Source organism: Cherax quadricarinatus, chromosome 3, assembly GCF_038502225.1.
Source record: "Cherax quadricarinatus isolate ZL_2023a chromosome 3, ASM3850222v1, whole genome shotgun sequence".
Lineage (NCBI taxonomy): Eukaryota > Metazoa > Arthropoda > Malacostraca > Decapoda > Parastacidae > Cherax > Cherax quadricarinatus.
The window spans coordinates 69426671-69453420 of NC_091294.1; the positions used below are offsets into that span (position 1 = coordinate 69426671).

Here is a 26750-nt window from a genome sequence, read left to right on the forward strand (position 1 = left end):
TTACTGTGATCACAAGTTCCTGCGCCTCCTATGATGGTATGTTAACGCAGTGTCTATTTCTACAGTGTGTTATGTATTTTTTTTTCAACAAACCAGCAGTTAGGCAAGGTGGCCTAAAAAAAAGGAAACACTTTCACTATCATTCACTCCGTCAATGTCTTGCCAGAGGGGTGCCGATACTACAGTTGAAACCTGCAAGTATTTCCACCCTCTCCTTCAGAGCACTTCCCATCTCCAGGATTCAAGTCAGGCTAACCAGTTTCCCTGAATCCCTTCATGGGTTACCTTGTTCACATTCTAACAGCACGCCAAGTCATAAAAACCACTTGCCTCCACTCACTCCTATCTAACACTATAGCACACCTTAGAGGTTTTTCATTTTATTAATGATGGAATCTGAGTTGTAAGGGTTCCACCCTCAACCCTGAAGAACTGGTGCTAGTATATTTCAACATCCCATCTACTACACACCTGACTGTAGAAGATGGGATGGAGTAAGCAATAAAGACAGAAAAATGTGAGGTAAGAAGACTTCAAGGAATACTGACACAAGTAAAAGTAGCTTGTGTGGTACGGCAATCAAACACCTAGAAATGGTAGGTAGAGTATGTATAGTAATGTAAGAGCAAGATAAGACAGGGTTGCCTCAAGACATTCCATCTTCTTGAGAAATGAGGGATCGATTACAGTCCAAAGCACAAAAGAATACGTCAGTGCAAGAATACTTCTGAATATTTTTTGTTTATTCCTAGGTAGTAGGTTGTTAGACAGCAACTGCCCAGGGAGGTACTACTGTCTTGCCAAATGAGTGTAAAACAGAAGCCTGTAATTGTTTTACATGAGGGTAGGATTGCTGGTGTCTTTTCTGTCTCAAACATGCAAGATTTCAGGTATGTCTTGCTACTTCTACTTACACTTAGGCCACACTACACTTGCATGTACAAACATATATATATGCACTCTTCTGGGTTTTCTTCTATTTTCTTGCTAGTTCCTGTTTATTTCCTCTTATCTCCATGGGGAAGTGGAACAGAATTCTTTCTCCATAAGCCATACGTGTCGTAAGAGGCGACTAAAATGCCAGGAGCAAGGGGCTAGTAACCCCTTCTCCTGTATATATTACTAAATTTAAAAAGAGAAACTTTGTTTTTCCTTATGGGCCACCCTGCCTTGGTGGGATATGGTTGGTTTGTTGAAAGATGATGATTTTTTAAATTAACACATCGGCAATTTCAGACCAAGGCAGGGTGGCCAAAAAAAAAGGAGAAACACTTTCATCATCATTCACTCCATCACTGTTTTGCCAGAGGTGTGCTTACACTACAGTTAAAAAACTGCAACATATCAACACCCCTCCTTCAGAGTGCAGGCACCGTACTTTCCACCTCCAGAATTCAAGACAGGCTAACTGGTTTCCTTGAATCACTTCATAAATGTTACTCTGCTCACACTCCAACAGCATGCCAAGTCATAAAAACCATTCATCCCCCACTCCACATGGTAACATGAATTTCTCCTGTATGTACAACAGTTACACAAGACCTCTGATATACAACACAAAACAATATTTGGAATGTGAAAAAATGTGTAAAATTTACAATAAAAAGCTCAATAGAAATTAAAAGCAGTGTTTAAATTGTAAGTGCTCAGCATTTGTTACCAAAGGCCATCGTAGCTGCTTGACACAATAAGGGTTCCGTCTCGGTTAAAGTTGACAGCACTGACTGGATCCGAGTGAGCCGGTAAAGTCTTTAGACATTTCCCAGTTTTAACATCCCATATGCGCACACTTTCGTCAAACTGTTAGTAAAGAAGGCACGTAGAATTTTCTTAAAATGTACCTAGAAACATAGTTGTATTTCAAATATAAATTTTCTATTTTTTTTTGCTTTATATAAAAATGTATAAACACATTACATGTTAGATATATACATGTACATACTCTATATACTGCATAACTTACAGAGCCTGAAACAATCAGGTTAGATTGTGGGTTGAAATTGCAACAAAACACATAGTTGCTATGTCCTTTAAGAGTTTTGACACATTTGCCCTGAAAAGAAAGATAAGTATTTTTTGTTATAAAAATACAGGAAACCTTTAGTGTAGCAGCTTCCTGAGTGTATTTAAGTGAGATACACCTGTCTATTGTGTTTATACACAATGTGACCTGATATGGATAAGCTAACAAATAAAAACTGAAGAGTTTAGTTTGGGAAACTCTCATAAGTAGTTAAAGAATTATTATTTGTGAAAGTGCATTATTAACAAAGACTTTCAGTGGCCATCACTTAGAAGTACATCACTGAGGTCAGGGTCACTGACGTAGTTCTGTGATGAGCTCAGCTCACTCAGACAAGTTGTGAGTGGTAAATTCTGGCCTAAATATGAGAGGATGGGTTTGTGCAGCAAGTGTGTACAGTATAAAAAAAAACCTATATGTGGTGCATGACGGGAAAAGTAAAACTCAGATTGTGAGAATGGTTTAAAATAGCAACTTTGGGGTGTTTTCTTGGATGGTTTTCACATCCTTACTGGCAGTTCATAGGTATCATCTGATAGAATGGAATACATACTACTGAAACTGATATAATGTTGATTAATTTCAGGTCTGAAAGTAGCTTAAATATGAGCTCAAATTAGCAGAACCATTAATGTTTTTTTCCAATTTTCCAGAGGATGGGTAAGGTCCCTCTACACCCCCAATCTGTTTTATGGGTCTGAATCAACTGTCAGGACACCGTAAACCATGAGCAATTATTCCTGGTTATATTTTATTATCCGAGAAATAGTTTGTGATTGTGAATTCAAAATGGAAGGTAGGTATAATGTAAGAGGGCAGGTGACATAATTGATGAAGAGAGGAAATGTTTTAGTGCCAGGAATGCTTACACTGTTTATTTTGAACTCTAGTTTTAAATTGGTAACCTTTTAATTTTGTGTAAAACTAGCCAAATTACTGACTTCTGTGCATTTTCTAGAGTACAGTTGAAATACAGTAGTTGAATGGGTGGTTTCTTATGCTCAGCTGATAGAACAGAAGGCATACTAGTGAAATAACTAAGAATTTGGTAGAATCAAACAGTGGAATTGACTTAAAATAGGACTCAAAAGTCGGCAAAATCATGGATGCGTAAATTGCACCAAGACCGCTACATTTGCACCTGTGTAATTCCACAAGATTTCCACAAAATTTCATACTTTTGGTGTCTTTACAGATATATCAGATCACATTCTAGTTGTAGCTACAGTGAGAGTAAAAGGTAGATGGGATACAAGGTAAATAGAAGCAGCAAGTAAGAGAGAGGTGAAGGTTTATAAACTAAAAGAGGAGGCAGTTAGGGTAAGATATAAACAACTATTGGAGGATAGATGGGCTAGTGAGAGTATAGGCAATGAGGTCAAAGACGTATGGGGTAGGTTTAAGAATGTAAAGTTAGAGTGTTCAGCAGAAGTTTGTGCTTACAGGAAAGTGGGTGTGGGAGGGAAGAAGAGCGATTGGTGGATTGATGTAAAGAGGGTAATAAGGGAGAAAAAGTTAGCATGAGAGGTTTTTACAAAGTAGAAGTGATGCAAGGAGGGAGGAGTATATGGAGATAAAAAGAGAGGTTAAGAGAGTGGTGAAGCAATGTAAAAAGGGAACAAATGAGAGAGTGGGTGATATTTTATCAACAAATTTTGTTGAAAGTAAGAAAAGTTTTGGAGTGAGATTATTAAGTTGAGGAAGCCTAGGGAACAAATGAATTTGACAATTAAAAATAGGAGAGGAGCTATTAAATAGAGAGAGGTATCGGGAAGATGGAGGGAATATTTTGAGGAATTGTTAAATGTTGATGAAGATAGGGAAGCTGTGATTTCGTGTATAGGGCAAGGAGGAATAACATCTTGTAGGAGTGAGGAAGAGCCAGTTGTGAGTGTGGGAGAAGTTCAAGAGGTAGTGGGCAGAATGAAAGGGGGTAAGGCAGCTGGGACTGATGGGATAAAGATAGAAATGTTAAAAGCAGGAGGGGATATAGTTTTAGAGTGGCTGGTGCTATTATTTAATAAATGTATGGAAGAAGGTAAGGTAGCTAGGGATTGGCAGAGAGCATGCATAGTTTCTTTGTATAAAGGCAAAGGGGATAAAAGAGAGTGCAGAAATTATATAGGAATAAGTCTGTAGAGTCACCCTGCCTCGGTGGGAGACGACCGACTTGTTGAAAAAAAAAAAAAAAAGTCTGTAGAGTTTACCTGGTAAAGTGTATGGAAGAGTTATTATTGAAAGAATTAAGAGTAATACGGAGAGTAGGATAGCAGATGAACAAGGAGGCTTTCGGAAAGGTAGGGGGTGTGTAGACCAAGTGTTTACAGTGAAACATATAAGTGAACAGTATTTAGATAAGTGTAAAGAGGATTTTTGTGGCTTTTATGGATTTGAAAAAGGCATATGACAGGGTGGACAGGGGGGGCAATGTGGCAGATGTTGTAGGTGTATGGTACAGAAGGTAGGTTACTGAAAGCAGTGAGGAGTTGCTATGAGGATAGTGAAGCTCAGGTTAGAGTATGTAGGAGAGAGGGAGATTATTTCCCAGTAAGAGTAGGCCTTAGACAAGGATGTGTGATGTCACCGTGGCTGTTCAATATGTTTATAGATGGGGTTGTAAGAGAAGTGAATGCGACGGTCTTGGCAAGAGGCGTGGAGCTAAGAGATAAAGAATCAAATGTAAAGTGGGAGTTGTCACAGTTGCTTTTTGCTGATGACACTGTGCTTTTGGGAGATTCTGAAGAGAAGTTGCAGAGGTTGGTGGATGAATTTGATAGGGTATGTAAAAGAAGAAAATTAAAAGTGAATATAGGAAAGAGTAAGGTTATGAGGATAAAAGATTTCATGACGAAAGATTGGATATCAGATTGGAGGGAGAGTATGGAGGAGGTGAATGTACTCAGATATTTAGGAGTGGACGTGTCAGCAGATGAGTCTATGAAGGATGAGGCGAATCACAGGACTGATGAGGGGAAAAGGGTAAGTGGTGCACTTAGGAGTCTGTGGAGACAAAGAACTTTGTCCGTGAAAGCAGAGGGGAATGTACGAGAGTATAGTTGTACCAACACTCTTGTATGGGTGTAAAGCATAGGTGATGAATGTTGCAATGAGAAGGCTGAAGGCAGTGGAGATGTCATGTCTGAGGGCAATGTGTGGTGTGAATATAATGCAGGGAATTCATAGTTTGGAAATCAGGAGGTGTGGGATTACCAAAACTATTATCCAGGTGGCTGAGGAGAGGTTGTTGAGGTGGTTCGGACATGTAGAGAGAATGGAACATAATAGAATGACTTCGAGTGTGTATAAATCTGTAGTGGAGGGAAGGCGGGGTAGGGGTCGGCCTAGGAAAGGTTGGAGGGAGGGGGTAGCAAGCGTGCGTGAGCGTATTTGATAGGAGTGAATGGAGACAATGGTTTTTAATAATTGACGTGTTGTTGGAGTGTGAGCAAAGTAACATTTATGAAGGGATTCAGGGAAACCGGCAGGCTGGACTCGAGCCCTGGAGATGGGAAGTACAGCATCTACACTCGGAAGGAGGGGTGTTTATGTTGCAGTTTTATAACTGTAGTGTAAAGCACCCCTTTGGCAGGACAGTGATGGAGTGAATGATGATGAAAGTTTTTCTTTTTTGGGCCACCCTGCCTTGGTGGGAATCAGTCGATGTGTTAATAAAAAAAAAATAAAAAAGTATGTTTAACCCTTTCAGGGTTTCCAACGTACTAGTACGGCTTACGCACCAGAGTTATTGACATACTAGAACGCCTAAATTCTAGCGCCTTCAAATCTAGCGAGAGAAAGTTGGTAGGCCTACATATGAAAGAATGGGTCTATGTGGTCAGTGTGTACAGTATAAAAAAAATCCTGCAGCACACAGTGCATAATGAGAAAAAAAAAACTTTGACCATGTTTTTGGATTAAAACAGCCACTTTGCACTGTATTTTCGAATGGTATTTATGGTTGTATTCTAGTTTTCCTGGTCTCATTTTATAGAATGGAAGATATATTATAGAAATTGAGATGATTTTGATTGGTTTCACAATGAAAAGTACCTTGAAATTGAGCTCAAAGTATAGGAATGTTCAATTTTTACCAAAGTTCAAAAGTAAACAAATCATGCCAAGTGTCCAATACACGTCAATGGTGAGTCTAATATTCTTTCGCAAGTGCGCTGATATTATTTATACCATTTCTACACTAATGCAGTAGTCTGCATAACATAAATCTTTATTTTTTGTGAGAATAAAAATTCAAAGTGGAAAGCAAAAGAAATGTAAGAAGGGCCTGGGGACGTGACTAATGAACAGAGAGCTTGTTATTTTAGTGCCAGGAATGTCTGTCTTGTTTATTCTGGACCCTATTTGGAAATTGGCATTGTCTGAAATATGTGAAATTGGCAAAATTGCCAAATTCTAAGAACTTTATTGGACAGTTGAAATTGGTAAATGGGTGGTTTCTCGTACTCATACGAGAGAAAAAATCGAGTTCTAGCAAAATAAATATGATTTTTGTCGACTAGTACACAGGAATTGGTTGAAAATAGGGCTCAAAGTGGGCAAAATCGCCGATGCGTAAATATCGTTGAGACGGCTAAATTCGGGAGAGCATAATTCCGTAAGTTTTCCATCAAATATCATACTTTTGGTGTCATTATGATCGGGAAAAGATTCTCTATCATTTCATAAGAGAAATTTTTTTTTTTTTCGAAAAATTTTCGACCCTGAGAACAAGTTTAGGAGAGGGCCTCTTGAGCCTGAAAGGGCACATTAAATGTCTTATTTTAGGTTAATACAGACATTTTCATTAATCCATATATGATATTTTCTTCAAAATTATATAAGAAACACATTACATAGCATATAAACAAGCAATGTTTATATGCTATTGAGTGGAGTGTCAGGTGGAGAGTAAACATTACATTTTCTCTGATTCAGCGTGTCTCGCCCAGTAACCGCCAATCATATGCGTTTGTTTACAATTCTCAGCATGAATTATTCATTACTTTTCCCTTTGTTTATGATGGCATCTAAATGTAGTTATTAGAAACAATTAAACACAGTGAACATGGTAATAATATGGCTGTATTGTGTAACCCAGGGGGGGGGGGGGCTACATACGTGTACTGTACCTACATCTACCGCTGCCTACATTGACTTCCTACAAATAAATACTATTCACCTCTCGCCCTAATTAAGACTACAAATATTTTAAGGTAAGTAATGAATGTACTCATTGTATTCTGTATGTAAAACTATTGTCAATCTTTAAAAAATGTAATTTTTGCTAATATTTTTGGATGTCTGAAACAAATTAATTGGATTTACATTAATTCTTATGGGTAATATTATTTAGGTTTTTGGCCACCCTTCTGGAACGGATTGTGGCTGATAACCGAGGGTCCACTGTACGTACAAATGGAAACTCAAGAATATAAAAATAGGTACAGAGAAAGGTACAGTACAAGCAATGAAAAATAAACTAATATTATGGCTTTGCAAGAGGGAAGAATACACAGAATAACAGAGCACCAGGTGCAATTAGTTTGAGTGTAGGTTAAACCTTAATTAGCACTTCCATAGGCAACCCAGAACCACATAGATACAAGCATTTATTTCTCTAGAAAGCAACAGACTCCTATGAAATGTAAATTGTAGCTATAGCAATATACACGTATATAAATGTTACAGTCAGAGGAGCCTGGAGAACATCTGCATGTATCAATCTACCTCGAACCTACACCAACGACAAGTACAACTAAAATAAAGCTTAAAACCTTTAACACTTACTGAGGTAAGTTCCCATATTTTGAGTGTCTTGTCATCTGATGCAGACACGAGGAGTCTGCTGTCGTGTGACCAGGCAACATCACTAATACCCAGTTTATGCCCCGATAATGTTTTCTCAAATTTACCATCATAGGCACCCCATATCTTAATAACTTTGTCAGCAGCTGGAAAAAAGAACAAGAATTATACAGCATAAAATGAGTTTTCTTAATACAACACGCCTCTATATTATATCTTTCTTTCTTTGAACACACCGGCCGTATCCCACTAAGGCAGGGTGGCCCAAAAGGAAAAACGAAAGTTTCTCCTTTTTTTTTTTTTTTCAACAAGTCGGCCGTCTCCCACCGAGGCAGGGTGACCCAAAAAAGAAAGAAAATCCCCAAAAAGAAAATACTTTCATCATCATTCAACACTTTCACCACACTCGCACATTATCACTGTTTTTGCAGAGGCGCTCAGAATACAACAGTCTAGAAGCATACACATATAAAGATACACAACATATCCCTCCAAACTGCCAATATCCCAAACCCCTCCTTTAAAGTGCAGGCATTGTACTTCCCATTTCCAGGACTCAAGTCCGACTATATGAAAATAACCGGTTTCCCTGAATCCCTTCACTAAATATTACCCTGCTCACACTCCAACAGATCGTCAGGTCCCAAGTACCATTCGTCTCCATTCACTCCTATCTAACACGCTCACGCACGCTTGCTGGAAGTCCAAGCCCCTTACCCACAAAACCTCCTTTACCCCCTCTCTCCAACCCTTTCGAGGACGACCCCTACCCCGCCTTCCTTCCCCTATAGATTTATATGCTTTCCATGTCATTCTACTTTGATCCATTCTCTCTAAATGACCAAACCACCTCAACAACCCCTCTTCTGCCCTCTGACTAATACTTTTATTAACTCCACACCTTCTCCTAATTTCCACACTCCGAATTTTCTGCATAATATTTACACCACACATTGCCCTTAAACAGGACATCTCCACTGCCTCCGACCGTCTCCTCGCTGCTGCATTTACCACCCAAGCTTCACACCCATATAAGAGTGTTGGTACTACTATACTTTCATACATTCCCTTCTTTGCCTCCATAGATAACGTTTTTTGACTCCACATATACCTCAACGCACCACTCACCTTTTTTCCCTCATCAATTCTATGATTAACCTCATCCTTCATAAATCCATTTACATTTAGTAATATATACAGAAGAAGAGGTTACTAGCCCCTTGCTCCCGGCATTTTAGTCGCCTCTTACAACACACATGGCTTACGGAGGAAGAATTCTATTCCACTTCCCCATGGAGATAAGAGGAAATAAACAAGAATAAGAACTAGAAAGAAAATAGAAGAAAACCCAGAGGGGTGTGTACATATATGCTTGTACATGTATGTGTAGTGTGACCTAAGTGTAAGTAGAAGTAGCAAGACTTACCTGTAATCTTGCATATTTATGAGACAGAAAAATGGACACCAGCAATCCTCTACATTATATAGTTTTTTGTAATTGTGACCGAAAAAGTACAGTGGACCCCCGCATACCGGACGCCTTGCATAACGGACAATCCGCATACCGGACGCTTTGATCGCTAAAATTTTGCCTCGCATACCGCCCAAAAACCCGCTCAGCGCCCTTCGTCCGAGACGCGTCCAATGTGCGCCCTCAGCCAGCCTCATATGTTCCGCCGGTGCCATTGTTTACCAGCCAGCCTCCGTGGTAACATTCAAGCATACAATCGGAATATTTCGTATTATTACAGTGTTTTCGGTGCTGTTTCTGGAAAATAAGTGACCATGGGCCCCAAGAAAGCTTCTAGTTCCAACCCTACAGCAACAAGGGTTAGAATTCCAATAGAGATGAAGAAAGAGATCATTGATAAGTATGAAAGTGGAGTGCGTATCACCGACCTGGTCAGGTTGTACAAGAAACCCAAATCAACCATCTCTACTATTGTGGGCAACAGAAAGGCAATCAAGGAAGCTGTTCTTGCCAAAGGTTTAACTGTGTTTTCGAAACAAAGATCGCAAGTGATGGAAGATGTTGAGAGACTCTTATTGGTGTGGATAAATGAAAAACAGCTAGCAGGAGATAGCGTCTCTCAAGCGATCATAAGCGAAAAGACTAGGAAGTTGCATGAGGATTTAATTAAAAAAAGGCCTGCAACTAGTGATGATGTGAGTGAATTTAAGGCCAGCAAAGGTTGGTTTGAGAGATTTAAGAAGCGTAGTGGCATACATAGTGTGATACGGCATGGTGAGGCTGCCAGTTCGGACCACAAAGCGGCTGAAAAATATGTGCAGGAATTCAAGGAGTACATAGAGACTGAAGGACTGAAACCTGAACAAGTGTTTAATTGTGATGAAACAGGCCTGTTCTGGAAGAAAATGCCAAGCAGGACCTACAATACTCAGGAGGAAAAGGCACTCCCAGGACATAAGCCTATGAAAGACAGGCTTACTTTGTTGATGTGTGCCAATGCTAGTGGTGATTGCAAAGTTAAGCCTTTATTAGTGTATCACTCTGAAACTCCCAGACCGTTCAGGCAAAAGAATGTCCTCAAGGATAATTTGTGTGTGCTGTGGAGATCAAACAGTAAGGCATGGGTCACTAGGGACTTTTTCTATAACTGGTTACACCATGCATTTGCCCCCAATGTCAAAGATTACCTAACTGAAAAGAAATTAGAACTTAAGTGCCTCCTGGTGTTAGACAATGCCCCTGGTCATCCTACAGACGTGGCAGAGCGACTTTATGGGGACATGAGCTTCATTAAGGTGAAGTTTTTGCCTCCTAATACCACTCCTCTCCTGCAGCCCATGGACCAGCAGGTTATTGCAAACTTCAAAAAACTGTACACAAAAGCTCTGTTTGAAAGGTGCTTTGTAGTGACCTCAGAAACTCAACTGACTCTAAGAGAGTTTTGGAGAGATCACTTTAATATCCTCAATTGTATAAACCTTATAGGTAAGGCTTGGGAGGGAGTGATTAAGAAGACCTTGAACTCTGCTTGGAAGAAACTGTGGCCAGAATGTGTAGACAAAAGGGATTTTGAAGGGTTTGAGGCTAACCCTGAGAGGAGTATACCAGTTGAGGAATCAATTGTGGCATTGGGGAAGTCCTTGGGGTTGGAGGTTAGTGGGGAGGATGTGGAAGAGTTGGTGGAGGAGGACAATGAAGAACTAACCACTGATGAGCTGATAGATCAACTTCAAGAGCAAGAGGCCAGACCTGGGGAAACTGGTTCAAAGGAGGGGAGAGAGAAATTGAAGGAATTGCCTACTTCAAAGATTAAGGAAATGTGTGCAAAATGGCTTGAAGTGCAAACCTTTTTTGATGAAAATCACCCTCACACAGCTATTGCAAGCCGTGCTGGTGACTGTTACAATGACAATGTTGTGAACCACTTTAGACAAATCATAAAGGAACGAGAGGTACAGGCCACTATGGACAGATATGTTGTGCGAAAGAAGTCCAGTGACTCTGAAGCTGGTCCTAGTGGCATTAAAAGAAGAAGGGAAGTAACCCCAGAAAAGGACTCGACACCTCAAGTCTTAATGGAAGGGGATTCCCCTTCTAAACACTAACACTCTCTCTCCCCTCCTCCCATCCCATCAATCATCACCAGATCTTCAATAAAAGTAAGTGTCATGTAATTGTGCATGCCTTTTTCAGTTTGTGTGTACTAAAATTAACATTTCATGTGGTAAAAAATTTTTTTTTCATACTTTTGGGTGTCTTGCACGGATTAATTTTATTTCCATTATTTCTTATGGGGAAAATTCATTCACATACCGAACATTTCGCATAACAGCCAGCCCTCTTGCACGGATTAAGGTCGCTATGCGGGGGTCCACTGTACATCCAAAATTGAATGGCATGTGGAAAAGTCTTCATAGTATGCATTATTCATGTCTGGATGAACATTATAATTATATTCACAAATAGAGCAGCTTTATAAGAGAGCTTACTTAAAACATATAAGTAATTGAGAGTCTGGTAGTGTGGGTTTGAATCCATAAGTACAGTGGACCCCCGCATACCGATGGCACCACATAACGATTAATCCGTATACCGCTTGCTTTAATCGCAAAAATTTTGCCTCGCATACCGCTTAAAAACCCGCTCACCGATTTTCGTCCGAGACGCGTCCAATGTGCGCCCTCAGCCAGCCTCACATGTGCCGCCCATGCCATTGTTTACCAGCCAGCCTCCGCGGTAACATCCAAGCATACAATCGGAATATTTCGTATTATTACAGTGTTTTCGGTGCTGTTTCTGGAAAATAAGTGACCATGGGCCCCAAGAAAGCTTCTATTGCCAACCCTACACCAATAAGGGTGAGAATTTCAATAGAAATGAAGAAAGAGATCATTGATAAGTATGAAAGTGGAGTGCGTATCGCCGACCTGGTCAGGTTGTACAAGAAACCCCAATCAACCGTCGCTACTATTGTGGGCACCAGAAAGGCAATCAAGGAAGCTGTTCTTGCCAAAGGTTTAACTGTGTTTTCGAAACAAAGATCGCAAGTGATGGAAGATGTTGAGAGACTGTTATTGGTGTGGATAAATGAAAAACAGCTAGCAGGAGATAGCATCTCTCAAGCGATCATAAGCGAAAAGGCTAGGAAGTTGCATCAGGATTTAATTAAAAAAATGCCTGCAACTAGTGCTGATGTGAGTGAATTTAAGGCCAGCAAAGGTTGGTTTGAGAGATTTAAGAAGCGTAGTGGCATACATAGTGATAAGGCATGGTGAGGCTGCCAGTTCGGACCACAAAGCGGCTGAAAAATATGTGCAGGAATTCAAGAAGTACATAGAGACTGAAGGACTGAAACCTGAACAAGTGTTTAATTGTGATGAAACAGGCCTGTTTTGGAAGAAAATGCCAAGCAGGACCTACATTACTCAGGAGGAAAAGGCACTCCCAGGACATAAGCCTATGAAAGACAGGCTTACTCTTCTCATGTGTTCCAATGCTACTGGTGATTGCAAAGTTAAGCCTTTATTAGTGTATCACTCTGAAACTCCCAGACCGTTCAGCCAAAAGAATGTCCTCAAGGAGAATTTGTGTGTGCTGTGGAGGGCAAACAGTAAGGCATGGGTCACTAGGGACTTTTTCTATGACTGGTTACACCATGCATTTGCCCCCAATGTCAAAGATTACCTAACTGAAAAGAAATTAGAACTTAAGTGCCTCCTGGTGTTAGACAATGCCCCTGGTCATCCTACAGACGTGGCAGAGCGACTTTATGGGGACATGAAATTCATTAAGGTGAAGTTTTTGCCTCCTAATACCACTCCTCTCCTGCAGCCCATGGACCAGCAGGTTATTGCAAACTTCAAGAAACTGTACACAAAAGCTCTGTTTGAAAGGTGCTTTGTAGTGACCTCAGAAACTCAATTGACTCTAAGAGAGTTTTGGAGAGAGCACTTTAATATCCTCAATTGTGTAAACCTTATAGGTAAGGCTTGGGAGGGAGTGACTAAGAAGACCTTGAACTCTGCTTGGAAGAAACTGTGGCCAGAATGTGTAGACAAAAGGGATTTTGAAGGGTTTGAGGCTAACCCTGAGAGGATTATGCCAGTTGAGGAATCCACTGTGGCATTGGGAAAGTCCTTGGGGTTGGAGGTTAGTGGGGAGGATGTGGAAGAGTTGGTGGAGGAGGACAATGAAGAACTAACCACTGATGAGCTGATAGATCAACTTCAAGAGCAAGAGGCCAGACCTGAGAAAACTGGTTCAGAGGAGGGGAGAGAGAAATTGAAGAAGTTGCCTACTACAAAGATTAAGGAAATCTGTGGAATGTGGCTGAAAGTGCAAACCTTTATGGATGAGTATCACCCTCACACAGCTATTGCAAGCCGTGCTGGTGATTATTACACTGACAATGTTGTGAAACACTTTAGGGAAGTCATAAAGGAACGAGAGGTACAGGCCACTATGGACAGATATGTTGTGCGAAAGAAGTCCAGTGACTCTGAAGCTGGTCCTAGTGGCATTAAAAGAAGAAGGGAAGTAACCCCAGAAAAGGACTTGACACCTCAAGTCTTAATGGAAGGGGATTCTCCTTCTAAACACTAACACTCTCTCTCCCCTCCTCCCATCCCATCAATCATCACCAGATCTTCAATAAAAGTAAGTGTCATGTAAGTGTGCATGCCTTTTTCAGTTTGTGTGTATTAAAATTAACATTTCATGTGGTAAAATTTTTTTTTTTCATACTTTTGGGTCTCTTGCACGGATTAATTTGATTTCCATTATTTCTTATGGGGAAAATTCATTCGCATACCGATTATTTCGCATAACAATGACCCCTCTTGCACGGATTAAAATTGGTATGCGGGGGTCCACTGTACTGTGCCAGCATTAAGTATCTTCTGGTTCAATAGTCAGTGTTCAAACTTCACTCCCACACTGCCTCTCCTCATAATTTGTATTTTCTGAATAGTGTGAAACTTCAGATTCCACTAAGTAAATGTATGTTTACTGAAAAGTTAGATTTGTGAAAACTTCTGAGAGACTGCAATATTGCATCTGCTTATCAATGTTTAAATTGCATCACAGTTGGTGTGTATTAAAGAGCAACTTACAAGAGCTTGCTAGCCAGTCTCCCGTCGGACTGAATTTTACTGATGAAACTGCCTTTGAGTGCCCAGAGAGTGTGTATTTCAGCATGTAGTTAGGTTTCTGAAAAAAATATATATCTGTCTTACTTCTTGGGAAATATGAATATATTTCCTTTATTTTTAACAAAATATAATAAAGTATTTCAGGAAATCATTACAAAAATAAATGATACAGTATGTTGTAATATCAATACAAGTAATATGTTTGAGAATAGTGGAAAAACTTTATATACATATTAAACTTACTAAAGTATGACTGGCTGGCTTTGTATTAGAACTGTTGTCGTTGCCTCTCTGTTCTTCAGACATGATGAACTATTGTATTATAAAGCCTAACAAATCAGCCAACATCTACAACATATCTGGAATAAAAACACAATTAATAGATTTAACCAACAGTATTTAAGAAAATGTACTGTATACAGTATGTTGTAAAACAGATACATAATTAATTAAATGTATTTTTTTTAACACATTGGCCATCTCCCACCGAGGCAGGGTGACCCGAAAAAGAAACACTGTCAACATCTTCAAACTACGTATCATTGTTTTGCCAGAGGTGCACCGATATGACAGTTCAGATGTCCTTCCAAACAAAAAAATATCCCCAACCCTCCTTTAGAGTGCAGGCATTGTACTTCCCACTTCCCTGAATCCCTTCACAAGTAAGTACCTTGCTCACAGTCCAACAGCTCGTTAGGCCCCAAAAACCATTTGTCTCTACTCACTATCTAATACACTGACACATGCCTGCTGTATGCCCAAGCCCCTACACACAAAACCTCCTTTACTCGCTCCCCCCATCCTTTACTAGGATAATCCCTACCCTGCCTTCCCTCCACTACAGATTTATAAACTCTCCAAGTCATACTATTTTGCTCCATTCTCTCTAAATGATCAAATTCCCTCAACAAACCCTCTTTAGTCCTCCGGACAATACTTTTAGTAACCCTGTGCCTCATCCTAATCTGCAAGCTATGATAAGAATGCTAGTGCCACTATACACTCATACATTCCCCTCTTTGCTTCCATGGGTAACATTCTTTTTCTCCACAGACTCCTCAGTGCACCACTCACCTTTCATACATATACTGAACAGATGCACCAACCACTCCAAAACTCTCTCTCCATCTATTTTTAACATTTGTTACACTTCCCTGCCCACTGTAGGAAATCACTGCCTCCCTCTCTTCAACACTCAATAATTCCTCAAAAATATGCCCGCCATCTACCCAGCACCAACACTTCCTTATGTAATGGCTCCTCTCTTTTGTTTTTAACTTTAAATCTATTTGCTCTCTGGGCTTCCTTAACTTAATGATCTCACTCCAAAACTTTTCCTTATTCTCAGCATAATTTGATAAAACATTTCCCCACTCTGTCATTTGCTCTCCCTCATCACTCTCTTAACCTCTCTCTTATTGTTCTCCATATAATCCACCCTCAGTATATTAACTTACTTTTACATACTCTCCATATACACCTTCCTCAATATATTACCTCTACATGAGAAAAACCTTTTAAACACCAACTTTTTTCTCTGCCTGAAATACTTCACATAACAAGGGGCTTTCGTTAGTTATGCATGTCAATAACCCAAACTCTATAGTATGCATACTGTACTCCACTTCATAAAAATAGTTTGTTTGTTTGCTTACCACCCTCTTTGTATTATTATTCCACCAATTGCTGCTCTTAATCCATATAATTCTTTATTTTCTGCACTTATATTCCCTCTTTTCTTTTCTCAACTGATCATTAAATATTACTGCTCCTCTTAGCTCTGATTCTCTCAGATACACAACATAATTTCATTTACACTTATTACTAAATTCTCCTGCCCACTTTATCTTCATTTCACTTTGAGCTAAAACATTCAGGCTCTTTTCAATCATAACATTCACAATCATTTTTTCCTTCTCATCCATACTACACCCATGCATATTCAAACAACCCACCTTTAGTTTTCTCTTTTGTCGTTTCAGTAATTTATACCAAAGGGGTTACCAGCCCTTTGCTCCTGGCATTTTAGGTGCCTTTTCAACACACACTGCTTATGGAGGATGAATTCTCACCCAATTCCCCAAGGAGATGAAAGGAAACACTATACGAAACATTAAGAGGTTAGAAGAAAACTCAGATACATACTGCACATGCACATGAACAACTACATGTGCAGTATGAACTAGATTTAAGTAGAAATAGCAAAATATGTTTATAATCTTATATATATTATAAAATGAAGAAAAAACACCAGCAATCTTGTTACTGTGTAAAATGATTTCAGGTTTTGGTGTAATGATACAACAAAGGCAGTTTAAATATGTAAAAGCAAACTGAAAGTTAATGAAGCTAGTACTGTACATCATTCTCCTTGTGCTCCATCTACTTCTTACACTTATTGTAGCTAACACTAAATACTGATCCAAAATCAGTTACTAAAAAAAAAAAAAAATCCAGAAGCCTACCCATCAACATATTATCACCAATAAACACTATAGCAAAGTGCTGTTGCTGCACACTTCCTTACTTTTTGGAGACGGTACATAGCTAGCATCTTTGTTGCTTAGACTACCAATTACTACACCTCTTCCTATACACAGTTGAATTAAGATGTCCCCTAATGTCATTTATTAATGGCACTCAAAATGTACCTACTATGTCCTCTATAACACGCTCTCCCACGTTACCATTCATGTCTGACTTTTTGAGGACTGGTTTGCCATAAGTCTAAACCCTCCAGCTAGTGGCTTGCATTGTGTATTCCCCTTACCAACAGTTCTATGAAAAACCAGTACTGGAGGGCTTTACAGCAGTTCGCTAATACAGTGGTTTTCAATTACAGTGGTACCTCGAGTTTTGAACCGCTCCCGACTCGAACAATTATGTAAGTGTATTTTTGTAAGTGCTTTTGTAAGTGTATTTTTGTGGGTCTGAAATGGACTAATTTAATTTACATTATTCCTTATGGGAACAAATTCGTTCAGTATCGGCACTCAGCCTTCTGGAACGAGTTAAGTTTATAACTCGAGGTACCACTGTATACCCATTCTTCATTTATTCAGACTATCAACACTACATATATTCACCACTCACTATAAGCTAAGTACTAAAATATTTTAAGGTAAGTAATGTGTACTGTATATGCATTTTTAAGGCCTAGCTCTGTTGCTTACTTTGTATATGATAGTGTAAACATGTTATTAGGCTTTTATGTGCATTTGAAAGTGAAAGAAAAAAAAAAAAAAAAGTTTAACTTTACAGCATCAACCTGGAACCTCACATGGTGTTTATACAGCAGTCTTTATAATAGCTGAAATCTGGCATGAAAGTTTCTTAAAATAAAATTACCATTTCTATAAATTTTCACCTGGAACTGCTAACTGATGTCTCTCTTTACACTACTATGATGAAAATATTTTAAGAGGTTGCAAAAGATGCACCAATGCAGAGTTTACACTACACTTATATAATGATGATTTAAAGCACAACATCAATCAATGAATATGTTACATACGTACTTCCTTAGTATGAATGTGACTTTTAATAAATGCTCTTTTGACTTCAGATTTTATTTGGATTATTTACACAATAGGGGTAGTAACCCAGTGCAACCCAAGAAAGCCTCTCCATCTGGCTTATTTCCATTAAGGGCCTTTGATCCTCTTCCTCAGGATGTGACCCACAGTAGTCAATAACATCCAGGTATTGTACCTAACCATACCACGGGCGGGAATAGAACCCACGCTCAGAGAGTCATAAAACTCTAGACCATCGCGTTAGCCACTGGACCAGCTAGCCACAATAAGATTCATCTAACTAGGTATATTTCCACACCATAGGAAGGTTAGCATAGGCACCACTGTGACCACAAATGCAAGTTTTTACAGACGAATCTCCAGCTAGCGTAAAAACTTGCATTTGTGGTCACAGTGGTGCCTATGCTAACCTTCCTATAGTGTAGAAATATACCTAGTTGGATGAATCTTATTGTGGCTAGCTGGTCCAGTGGCTAACGTGACGGTTTGGAGTTTTGAGACTCTCTGATCACGGGTTCTATCCCCGTTCGTGGTATGGTTTGTTTGCAATCGTGTCATTACGATTTCGTGAGTCAGGTATTGTACCTACTTGTGACTAGGTAAACAGGGTCAACAGGGTGACAAAGAATGGTCAAACTTAAGTTTTCTAACCCTTTCACTCTCATGTAGCTGACTTCACAAACAATGAGCAATTATACTTGCTATTACCATCTAGAACTAAACCTACAAGAATTTCTGAAACAAGCGCATCTTTGATGGACCATATCAGAACCGATATAAGAGCTCCCCTCAAAGCAGGGATAATCACAGACAACACTACTCCTCACTATCCCATCTTTCTCATAACCAACTTATATAAATTGCCACAAGACATTAGTAAATTCTCATTTTGTCTCCATGATGAGTCCTCAATAAATCATGTTATTTCAGCAATAAGTGACAATGACTGGCACAGTGAATTTACTGACAATTGGGAAACTAATAAAAGGGCCTGAGTTTTTCACACACACACACACACACACACACACACAGGAGGCAGGATCCATACATAGCTTTAAGCAGAGGTATGTATGATAAAGCTCATGGTTCAGGGAGAGTGACCTAGTAGTGACCAGTGAAGAGGCAGGGCCAAGAGCTAGGACTCGACCCCTGCAACCTCAACTAGGGGTGAGTACAACTAGGTGAGCGCACACACACACACACACGCATGCACACGCACACGCATGCACACGCACGCACGCACACGCACAAAAAAAAAAGTCTCTACAACAGCCACTGTCCAATTAAAATTAAGCAGATCACAGCAAAGAAACTAAATAGTCCATGGCTAACAAACAGTATCCTCAGGTCCATTGACAAAAAACACAACTATGAAAAACAGTTCAGAGTGGGATTAATGACTAAGGAACAAACAAAAAACTATACATCAGTACTTACCAATCTAATAAGGAAGTCTAATATACTATAAGATTTTTAACCCTGGAGGGTTAGCCACCCAGGATAACCCAAGAAAGTCAGTGTGTCATCGAGGACTGTCTAACTTATTTCCACTGGGGTCCTCAATCTTGTCCCCCAGGATGTGACCCACACCAGTCGACTAACACCCAGGTACCTATTTGCTGCTAGGTGAACAGGACAACAGGTGTAAGGAAACACATTGAAATGTTTCCACCTGCCGGGAGTCGAACCCGGGCCCTCCTTGTGTGAAGCGAGAGCATTAGCCACCAGGCCACTATATTATGCAAGCTGGTTTAATGAAATAAATGGGAATATCAAAAGGACCTGGAAAACCCTTTCCCAAATCCTGGGCTCTCAAAAGCTAGCCAAAACCAAAGATATAGTCTTAACCAAATGAAATTCACATCCAGCCTGCTGAAACAGCCAACACAATAAATGATTAATTCTCTATTATAGGATCAAGGCTAGCTAGCAAAATTCCAACATCTAATGCTCGGGAGAGTGATTATCTTACTGGAAGTTATCCAAGCTCACTCTATTTAGCCCCAACTAACCCCAGAGGTCACAATTACAGTGGACCCTCGGGTAACGATGACATCGGCTAGCGATAAAATCGGATATCGATGTGTCTTTGCGTTAAAATATTGGCTCAGCCAACGATGAAAAACTCGGTTAGGGACATTCGTCCCGAACGCGTCTGCCTGTCCATCCGGCCTGAGCGCCTCAGCTGCCCTGCCTTCAGCTAGTGTGCCATTGTTTACAAGCCAGGGCAGATGGTTCCACGCATACATTCGATACATTTTATATTATTCCATTGTTTTTACTGCTAAATAAGCCACCATGGGCCCAAAGAAAGCTTCTAGTGCCAACCCTGTGGTAAAAAGGGTGAGAAATACTATCATACCATGGTCAGCTGCTGCTGCACCACCGTCAGCTGCTGCTGTACCGCTGTCAGCTACTGCTGCTGCACCACCATCAGCTGCTGCTGTACCACCATCAGCTGCTGCTGTACCACCGTCAACTGTACTACTCAAAGATGTGGAAAGACTGTGGTTGGTGTGGCTTAACAAGAAACAATTACTGAGAAACAACCCCAGAGGGTTAGCCACCCAAGATAACCCAAGAGAGTCAGTGCATCATCGAGGACTGTCTAACTTATTTCCATTGGGGTCCTTAACTTGTCCCCCAGGATGCGACCCACACCAGTCGACTAACACCCAGGTGAACAAGAAAAAATGCCTGGAACTAGTGCTCATATTGGTGAATATAAGGCCAGCAAAGGTTGGTTTGAGAGATTTAAGAATTGTAGTGGCATACACAGCGTGATAAGGCATGGCAAAGCTGAAAAATTCCAACCCCAACAAGTGTTCAATTGTGACGAAACAAACCTGTTCTGGAAGAAAATGCCAAACAGGACCTACATTACTCAAGAGGAAAAGGCACTCCCAGGACACAAGCCATTGAAAGACAGGCTAACTCTCATGTTTTGTTGTAATGCTAGTGAGGATTGCAAAGTGAAGCCTTTACTCATGTATCACTCTGAAAATCCCAGTGTTTTCAAGAAAAACAATATCTCATCACTCATCAATGCTCTTCAATAAAGGTGTCATTTTAGTATTTATTTATGTATTTATTCTGCATGTCTCACTGTTTTCTGTGTAGAGAAATGTATATTTCATGTAATTTTTTTTTTAATACTTTTGGCTGTCTGGAACAGATTAATAACGATAAAATCGGTTAATGACAAGCTCTCTGGAACGGATTAAAATCGTTACCCGAGGGTCCACTGTACATATATTATTATTACTATAATAAAAACAAAGTGCTAAACCTACAAGGGTCATACAGCCTCCATTATAATAAATTCACCAAAAAAAAAAAAAAAAAAAAGGCAGAAAACCTAATTTCCCACCACTAATATAGAAAAATAGGCTCAGTTGCTGTCATCCACTACTGCAGCTTTGTTCAACAAATCATTAGCAATTGGAACATTTGCAGTTCTGTTCCCAATTATGCACAGTGAGTTTATTGGTAGACATACAGGAAAAGTTATTTTCATTGTGTTACTGAGAGTACGTATTTGGATTTGGTTGAGAAACGACAAAACTTGTGTCATCTGCTAACAGAAGTTTTAATTGAGATTCATGGGAAAATCACTGATGTATATGTTCAGTTAGGTGTTCAGGTATGCAAGAGAATGACCTCTGATACTATAATGTTCTCGTTTCAGATGCAGGATGTTGTGGTGTACTGTAGCTCAATTGCTAGCCCACTCAGCTCACACATTGAGGTCTGGGGATTGATTCCTTGGTACAGCTGGAAAACATTAGGAAATATTTCCATAGGACACCTGCTGTCCATGTTCACCTATCAGTAAAATGGGTGCCAGGGTGTTAGTTAACTGGTGTGGGTCGCATCTTGGGACAAAACCGACCTAATTTGCCCGAAATGCTCTGCATAACAAGGGGCTTTCTACATAGTAGTTTTTCAATGAAGTCATCTAGGCATCAAAAAGCTGCAGTAAGAATAATCACTAAATCCCATCTCTGGCAACACCCCCCCCCCACTCTTCATAGATCTAAACTTACTCCCTGTTCAGTACATCCACACTTACTACTGTGCAATCTACATCTACAGGACCTTAAATTCCAATATTAACCTTGACCTAAAACACTTTCTTGATAGTTGTGACAGAACTCACAGGCATAACACCAGACACAAACATCTCTACGACATTCCCCGTGTCCGACTAAACCTTTACAAAAATTCAATGTATGTCAAAGGCCCTAAAATCTAGAATACCCTACCTGAAAACTCTAGAACTGCAGACACATTCATCACCTTCAAAACTACCATTAGAAAACATCTTATCTCCCTGATACACCCTGTCAACTAATTACACGAATACCACCTGGTGGTTCACACTTACACTCACTCACCCATTTGACCATAAACAGAAATATCAATCTCAATCTCAATCTTAAAATAATGAATCCTAACTAGTCATAAGTTGGCCTGTGATACTCCAATACTGAAACTATGTATTGTGCCAAAACAAAAGCATTCACATTGCTAAACTCACAAACTAGTATTTAGTCACTTAGCCATAATACCAACTTACCTCATAATTTGTAATATTTTAAATTTAAGATTTAATCTAAGTCTGCCTGAAATGCCTAGCCATGCTAGGTGTTCTAGTGGTACACTCTGTAATTATTATTTTACTACATGTAAACCACACAATAACCAAATTCTGTAAACTCAGCATTGTAATCCTTATAGAGAATAAACTTTGAATTTGAATTGAATTGAAGAAATAAAGATATTATTACAGTGCACCCCCGGATTACATTGTCGTTGGATTTCGTAACGTTCGGAATAAGTAACGTTTTTCATCAAAATACTGACTCGGTGATCGTCACTGAACTCGGTATTAGCCATTCGTCCCGAACATGTCCGCACGGTCCGAGCGGCCTGACACACCATATACAGCCAGTGTGCCATTGTTTATCAGCCAGTGAGGACGATCCCATGTGTTCATACGATACATTTTGTATTATTCCATTCTTTTTAGTGCTTGTATCTGCTAAATAAGCCACCATGGGCCCAAAGAAAGCTTCTAGTGCCAGCCCTTTGGTAAAGAGGGTGAGGAACACTATAGAATTCAAGAAAGACATCATTGCAAAATATGAAAGTGGAGTGCGTGTCGCCGAGCTAGCCAGGTTGTATAACAAACCCCGTACAACCATTGCTTCTATTGTGGCCAAGAGAAAGGAAATCAAGGAAGCTGTTGTTGCGAAAGGTGTAAATATGCTTACAAAACAGAGATTGCAAATACTGAAAGATGTGGAGACTTTGTTGTTGGTGTGGATCAATGAGAAACAATTATCAGGAGATAGTGTTATGCAGTCAATAATTTGTGAAAAGGCAAGGCAGCTACATGATGATCTCGTAAAGAAAATGCCTGGAACAACTGCTGATATTGGTGAATTTAGGGCCAGCAATGGCTGGTTTGGGAGATTTAAGAAGTGTAGTGGCATACACAGCGTGATAAGGCATGGTGAGGCTGCCAGTTCTGACAAAAAAGCGGCTGAAAAGTATGTTCAGGAATTGAAAGGGTACATAGAGGCTGAAAAATTCAAACCCCAACAAGTGTTCAATTGTGATGAAACAGGCCTCTTTTGGAAGAAAATGCCAAACACGACCTACATTACTCAGGAGGAAAAGGCACTCCCAGGACACAAGCCTATGAAAGACAGGCTAACTCTCATGTTTTGTAGTAATGCTAGTGAGAATTTCAAAGCGAAGCCTTTACTGGTGTATCACTCTGAAAATCCGCGAGTGTTCAAGAAAAACAGGGTTGCCAAGAGTAAATTGTGTGTGATGTGGAAGGTAAACAGTAAGGCAAGGGTCATGCGGGACATTTTCCTTGATTGGTTCAATGAAGTGTTTGGCCCCAGTGTGAAGAAATACCTCCTGGAAAATAAATTGGAACTCAAGTGCCTCCTGGTAATGGACAATGCTCCTGCTCATCCTCCAGACTTTGAAGAGCAAGTGGTGCAGGAGTTTCGTTTCATCAAGGTGAAGTTCTTGCCTCCTAACACCACTCCTCTCCTCCAGCCCATGGACCAGCAGGTCATTTCAAATTTCAAAAAACTGTACACCAGTGTTTCAAAAGTGCTTTGAAGTGACCTCAGACACTGAACTGACCCTAAGAAAGTTCTAGAAAGATCACTTTAATATCCTCCACTGCATAAACCTTATAGGTAAGGCTTGGGAGGGAGTGACTTCCAGGACTTTGAACTCTGCTTGGAGAAAATTGTGGCCACAATGTGTACAAGAGAGGGATTTTGAAGGGTTTGGGGCTGACCCTAGGAGCCTATGTCAGTTGTGGAAAGTACTGTGGCATTGGGGAATTCCATGGGGTTGGATGTGAGTTTTGAGGATGTGGAAGAGTTGGTGGAGGACCACGATGAAGAACTAACCACTACAGAGCTGCAAGAGCTTCATCTGCAACAGCAACAGACCACAGTTCAGGAAATTGCTTCAGAGGAGGAAGAAGAGAGATGGAGGAAGGTGCCTTCTTCAAAGATTAAGGAGATTTGTACAATGTGGACAAAGGTGCAAACATTTATGGATGAACTTCACCCTGAAAAAGCTGTTGCAGGCCATGTTGGCAACATGTACAATGACAAGGTTGTGTCCCATTTTAGAGAAGCTTTAAAGAAACGCCAGATACAGACCTCTCTGGAACACTTTTTTTGAGCGGCAGGGGTCATGACTCAAGCTGGTCCTAGTGGCATCATAAAACAAAGAAGGGAAGTAACCCCAGAAAAGGACTTGGTACCTGAAGTCTCTAATGGAAGGGGATTCCCCTTCCAAACAATAGTATGTACACCTCCATCTTCTCCCCTCCTCCTGTCTCATCACTCATCAATAAGTCTTCATTAAAGGTAAGTGTCATTTTAGTATTGTTTTATTTTGCATGTCTCATTGTTTTCTGTGAAGGGAAATGTAAAATTTTTTTTTTTTTAAAACTTTTGGGTGTCAAACGGATTAATTGGATTTCCATTATTTCTTATAGGGAAAATTAATTCGGAAATTATCAGATTCAGGTTTAGTCACTCTCTCTGGAATGGATTAATTACGAAAACCGGGGGTCAACTGTATTATTATTATTACTGAAAGCTTTCCTAAGGTCTATAAAGAGGCCCAGTGGATATCAGTTTTCTCAAAAGCTGCATAAAGCAAGCCCAGCATTTTTATAATTGCACCATTTGCACTTTTTATTGGTCTCAAACCAAAGGGCCTGAGTGCGTATATTGTGGGACACTAAGAAACAGTACACTCTCTTGTAAATTAATTTTGTGAAGATTTTAGATTAAGCTAGTAAGTTTATTCAAGTAGAGGTACGCATCAATACAGTTACATAAATTATCATACATAGCAGCATATGTGTAGATTACCCAGGATAACCCAAAAAAAAAGTCAAGACAAAGTGACTTACTTCCATTAGGACCCTGCTGTCTTAACCATTGTGTTATAGTTTTTAACTATTTATTGAACATTGTTGCAATGATGGGTGACAAAGAACGAGCTTTTTTTTTTGACGTAAGTGAAAGCAAATTTGCTAAATTTCTTGCCTTATTTTTCAGTGAATTTATTACCAAAGCAACCTCACTATGATTACCATAATAAAAAAATTAATTTCAAGTGGATAAGAAAGCAAACATGGAGGTAAATTTGTAAAATCAGTGATAATATGTAAAGTCAGTGATAATTTGTAAAGTCAGCGATAATTTGTAAAGTCAGCAATAACTTGTAAAGTCAGTGATAATTTCTGGTTCATGTTACCTGTAAACACTTGGACTAGGATACTTTAACACTTTATGTAGGGGATTTAAATCATTACCTATCAGTATAATAATGGTATACATCAAAAAGTATACAAGACATGGGTGTCTCGTGGCTCAGTTGGCAATGCACTCGCCTCTCACATTGTCTTTGGTTTGATTCCCAGTATGGGAGGAAATGTTGGGCATGTTTCCTTACAACTGTTGTCCCTGTTCACCTAGTAGTAAGTAGGTACCTGGGTGATAGTGAACAGGTGTGGGATGCATTCTGGGGGACAAGATGAAGAACCACAATGGAAATAAGACAGTCCTCAATGACGTACAGCCTCTCCTCACTTAGCGACGTACTCTTTTACCGATGACTCAGACTTACAACAGGCTCTGTGACCAGTTTGCATACCTAAATAATGTATATTAGAACTGATTTCATCTATTCTGTTTATTACAATGTATGTATAGTATACTACTGTATAAACATTTAAAAATATACCAGAAATGTTATAAATAGTGCAAAGGTGACATTAAAACAATAAAGATGGTTGACAAACCCACCATCATTACAGTATGCTCCTTGCTTAGCGATGAACATGTTTACCGACGTGGTCTTAGGAACAGTACTCAATCATTAAGTGAGGAGAGGCTGTACTGACTTTCTTGGGTTATCCTGGCAGGCTAACCCTCCCTCAACAGGGTTAAAAATCCCAGCAAATCTTATGTGTAAAAAAATTTTTTCTACATAGTAGGCTTCATCAGTGAGATAAAGAAATGGTAAATACAGAGACAACAGAAGCAGTTTCGAGGTACAGATGATATTGTCAGTCGCTCAACCTTAGTAGTAGTAGTAGTTTGAGGTGGTCAGTCCCTCAGTGGGGATGATGATTATGACGTAATAGTAGTAGTAGGAATGATGGCAGTAGTAGTAGTAGGAATGATGGTAGTAGTAGTAGTAGGAATGAT

At 39.7% G+C, this 26750-nt stretch overlaps 1 protein-coding gene across 5 annotated transcripts in view; it reads right to left on the reverse strand.

Annotated features, from left to right (window-relative positions):
* Positions 1-26750, reverse strand: part of wds (WD repeat-containing protein wds) — a 51953-nt gene that overhangs the window by 23309 nt on the left and 1894 nt on the right. For 4 of the 5 annotated variants that reach the window (XR_008409709.2, XM_070092195.1, XM_053800593.2 and 1 more), the window contains exons 2-6: positions 14690-14805; positions 14408-14504; positions 7808-7971; positions 1964-2053; positions 1661-1800 (exon numbers count right to left, since the gene is read on the reverse strand). Coding sequence is in view for 4 of the 5 variants with exons in the window: in XM_070092195.1 (XP_069948296.1) it covers positions 1661-1800; positions 1964-2053; positions 7808-7971; positions 14408-14504; positions 14690-14752 (554 nt within the window). In the remaining variant the exon portion in view is untranslated. Of the gene's footprint in view, positions 1-1660; positions 1801-1963; positions 2054-7807; positions 7972-14407; positions 14505-14689; positions 14806-20344; positions 20467-26750 lie in introns of all 5 variants that reach the window. The other variant, XM_053800587.2, reaches the window with a different exon arrangement.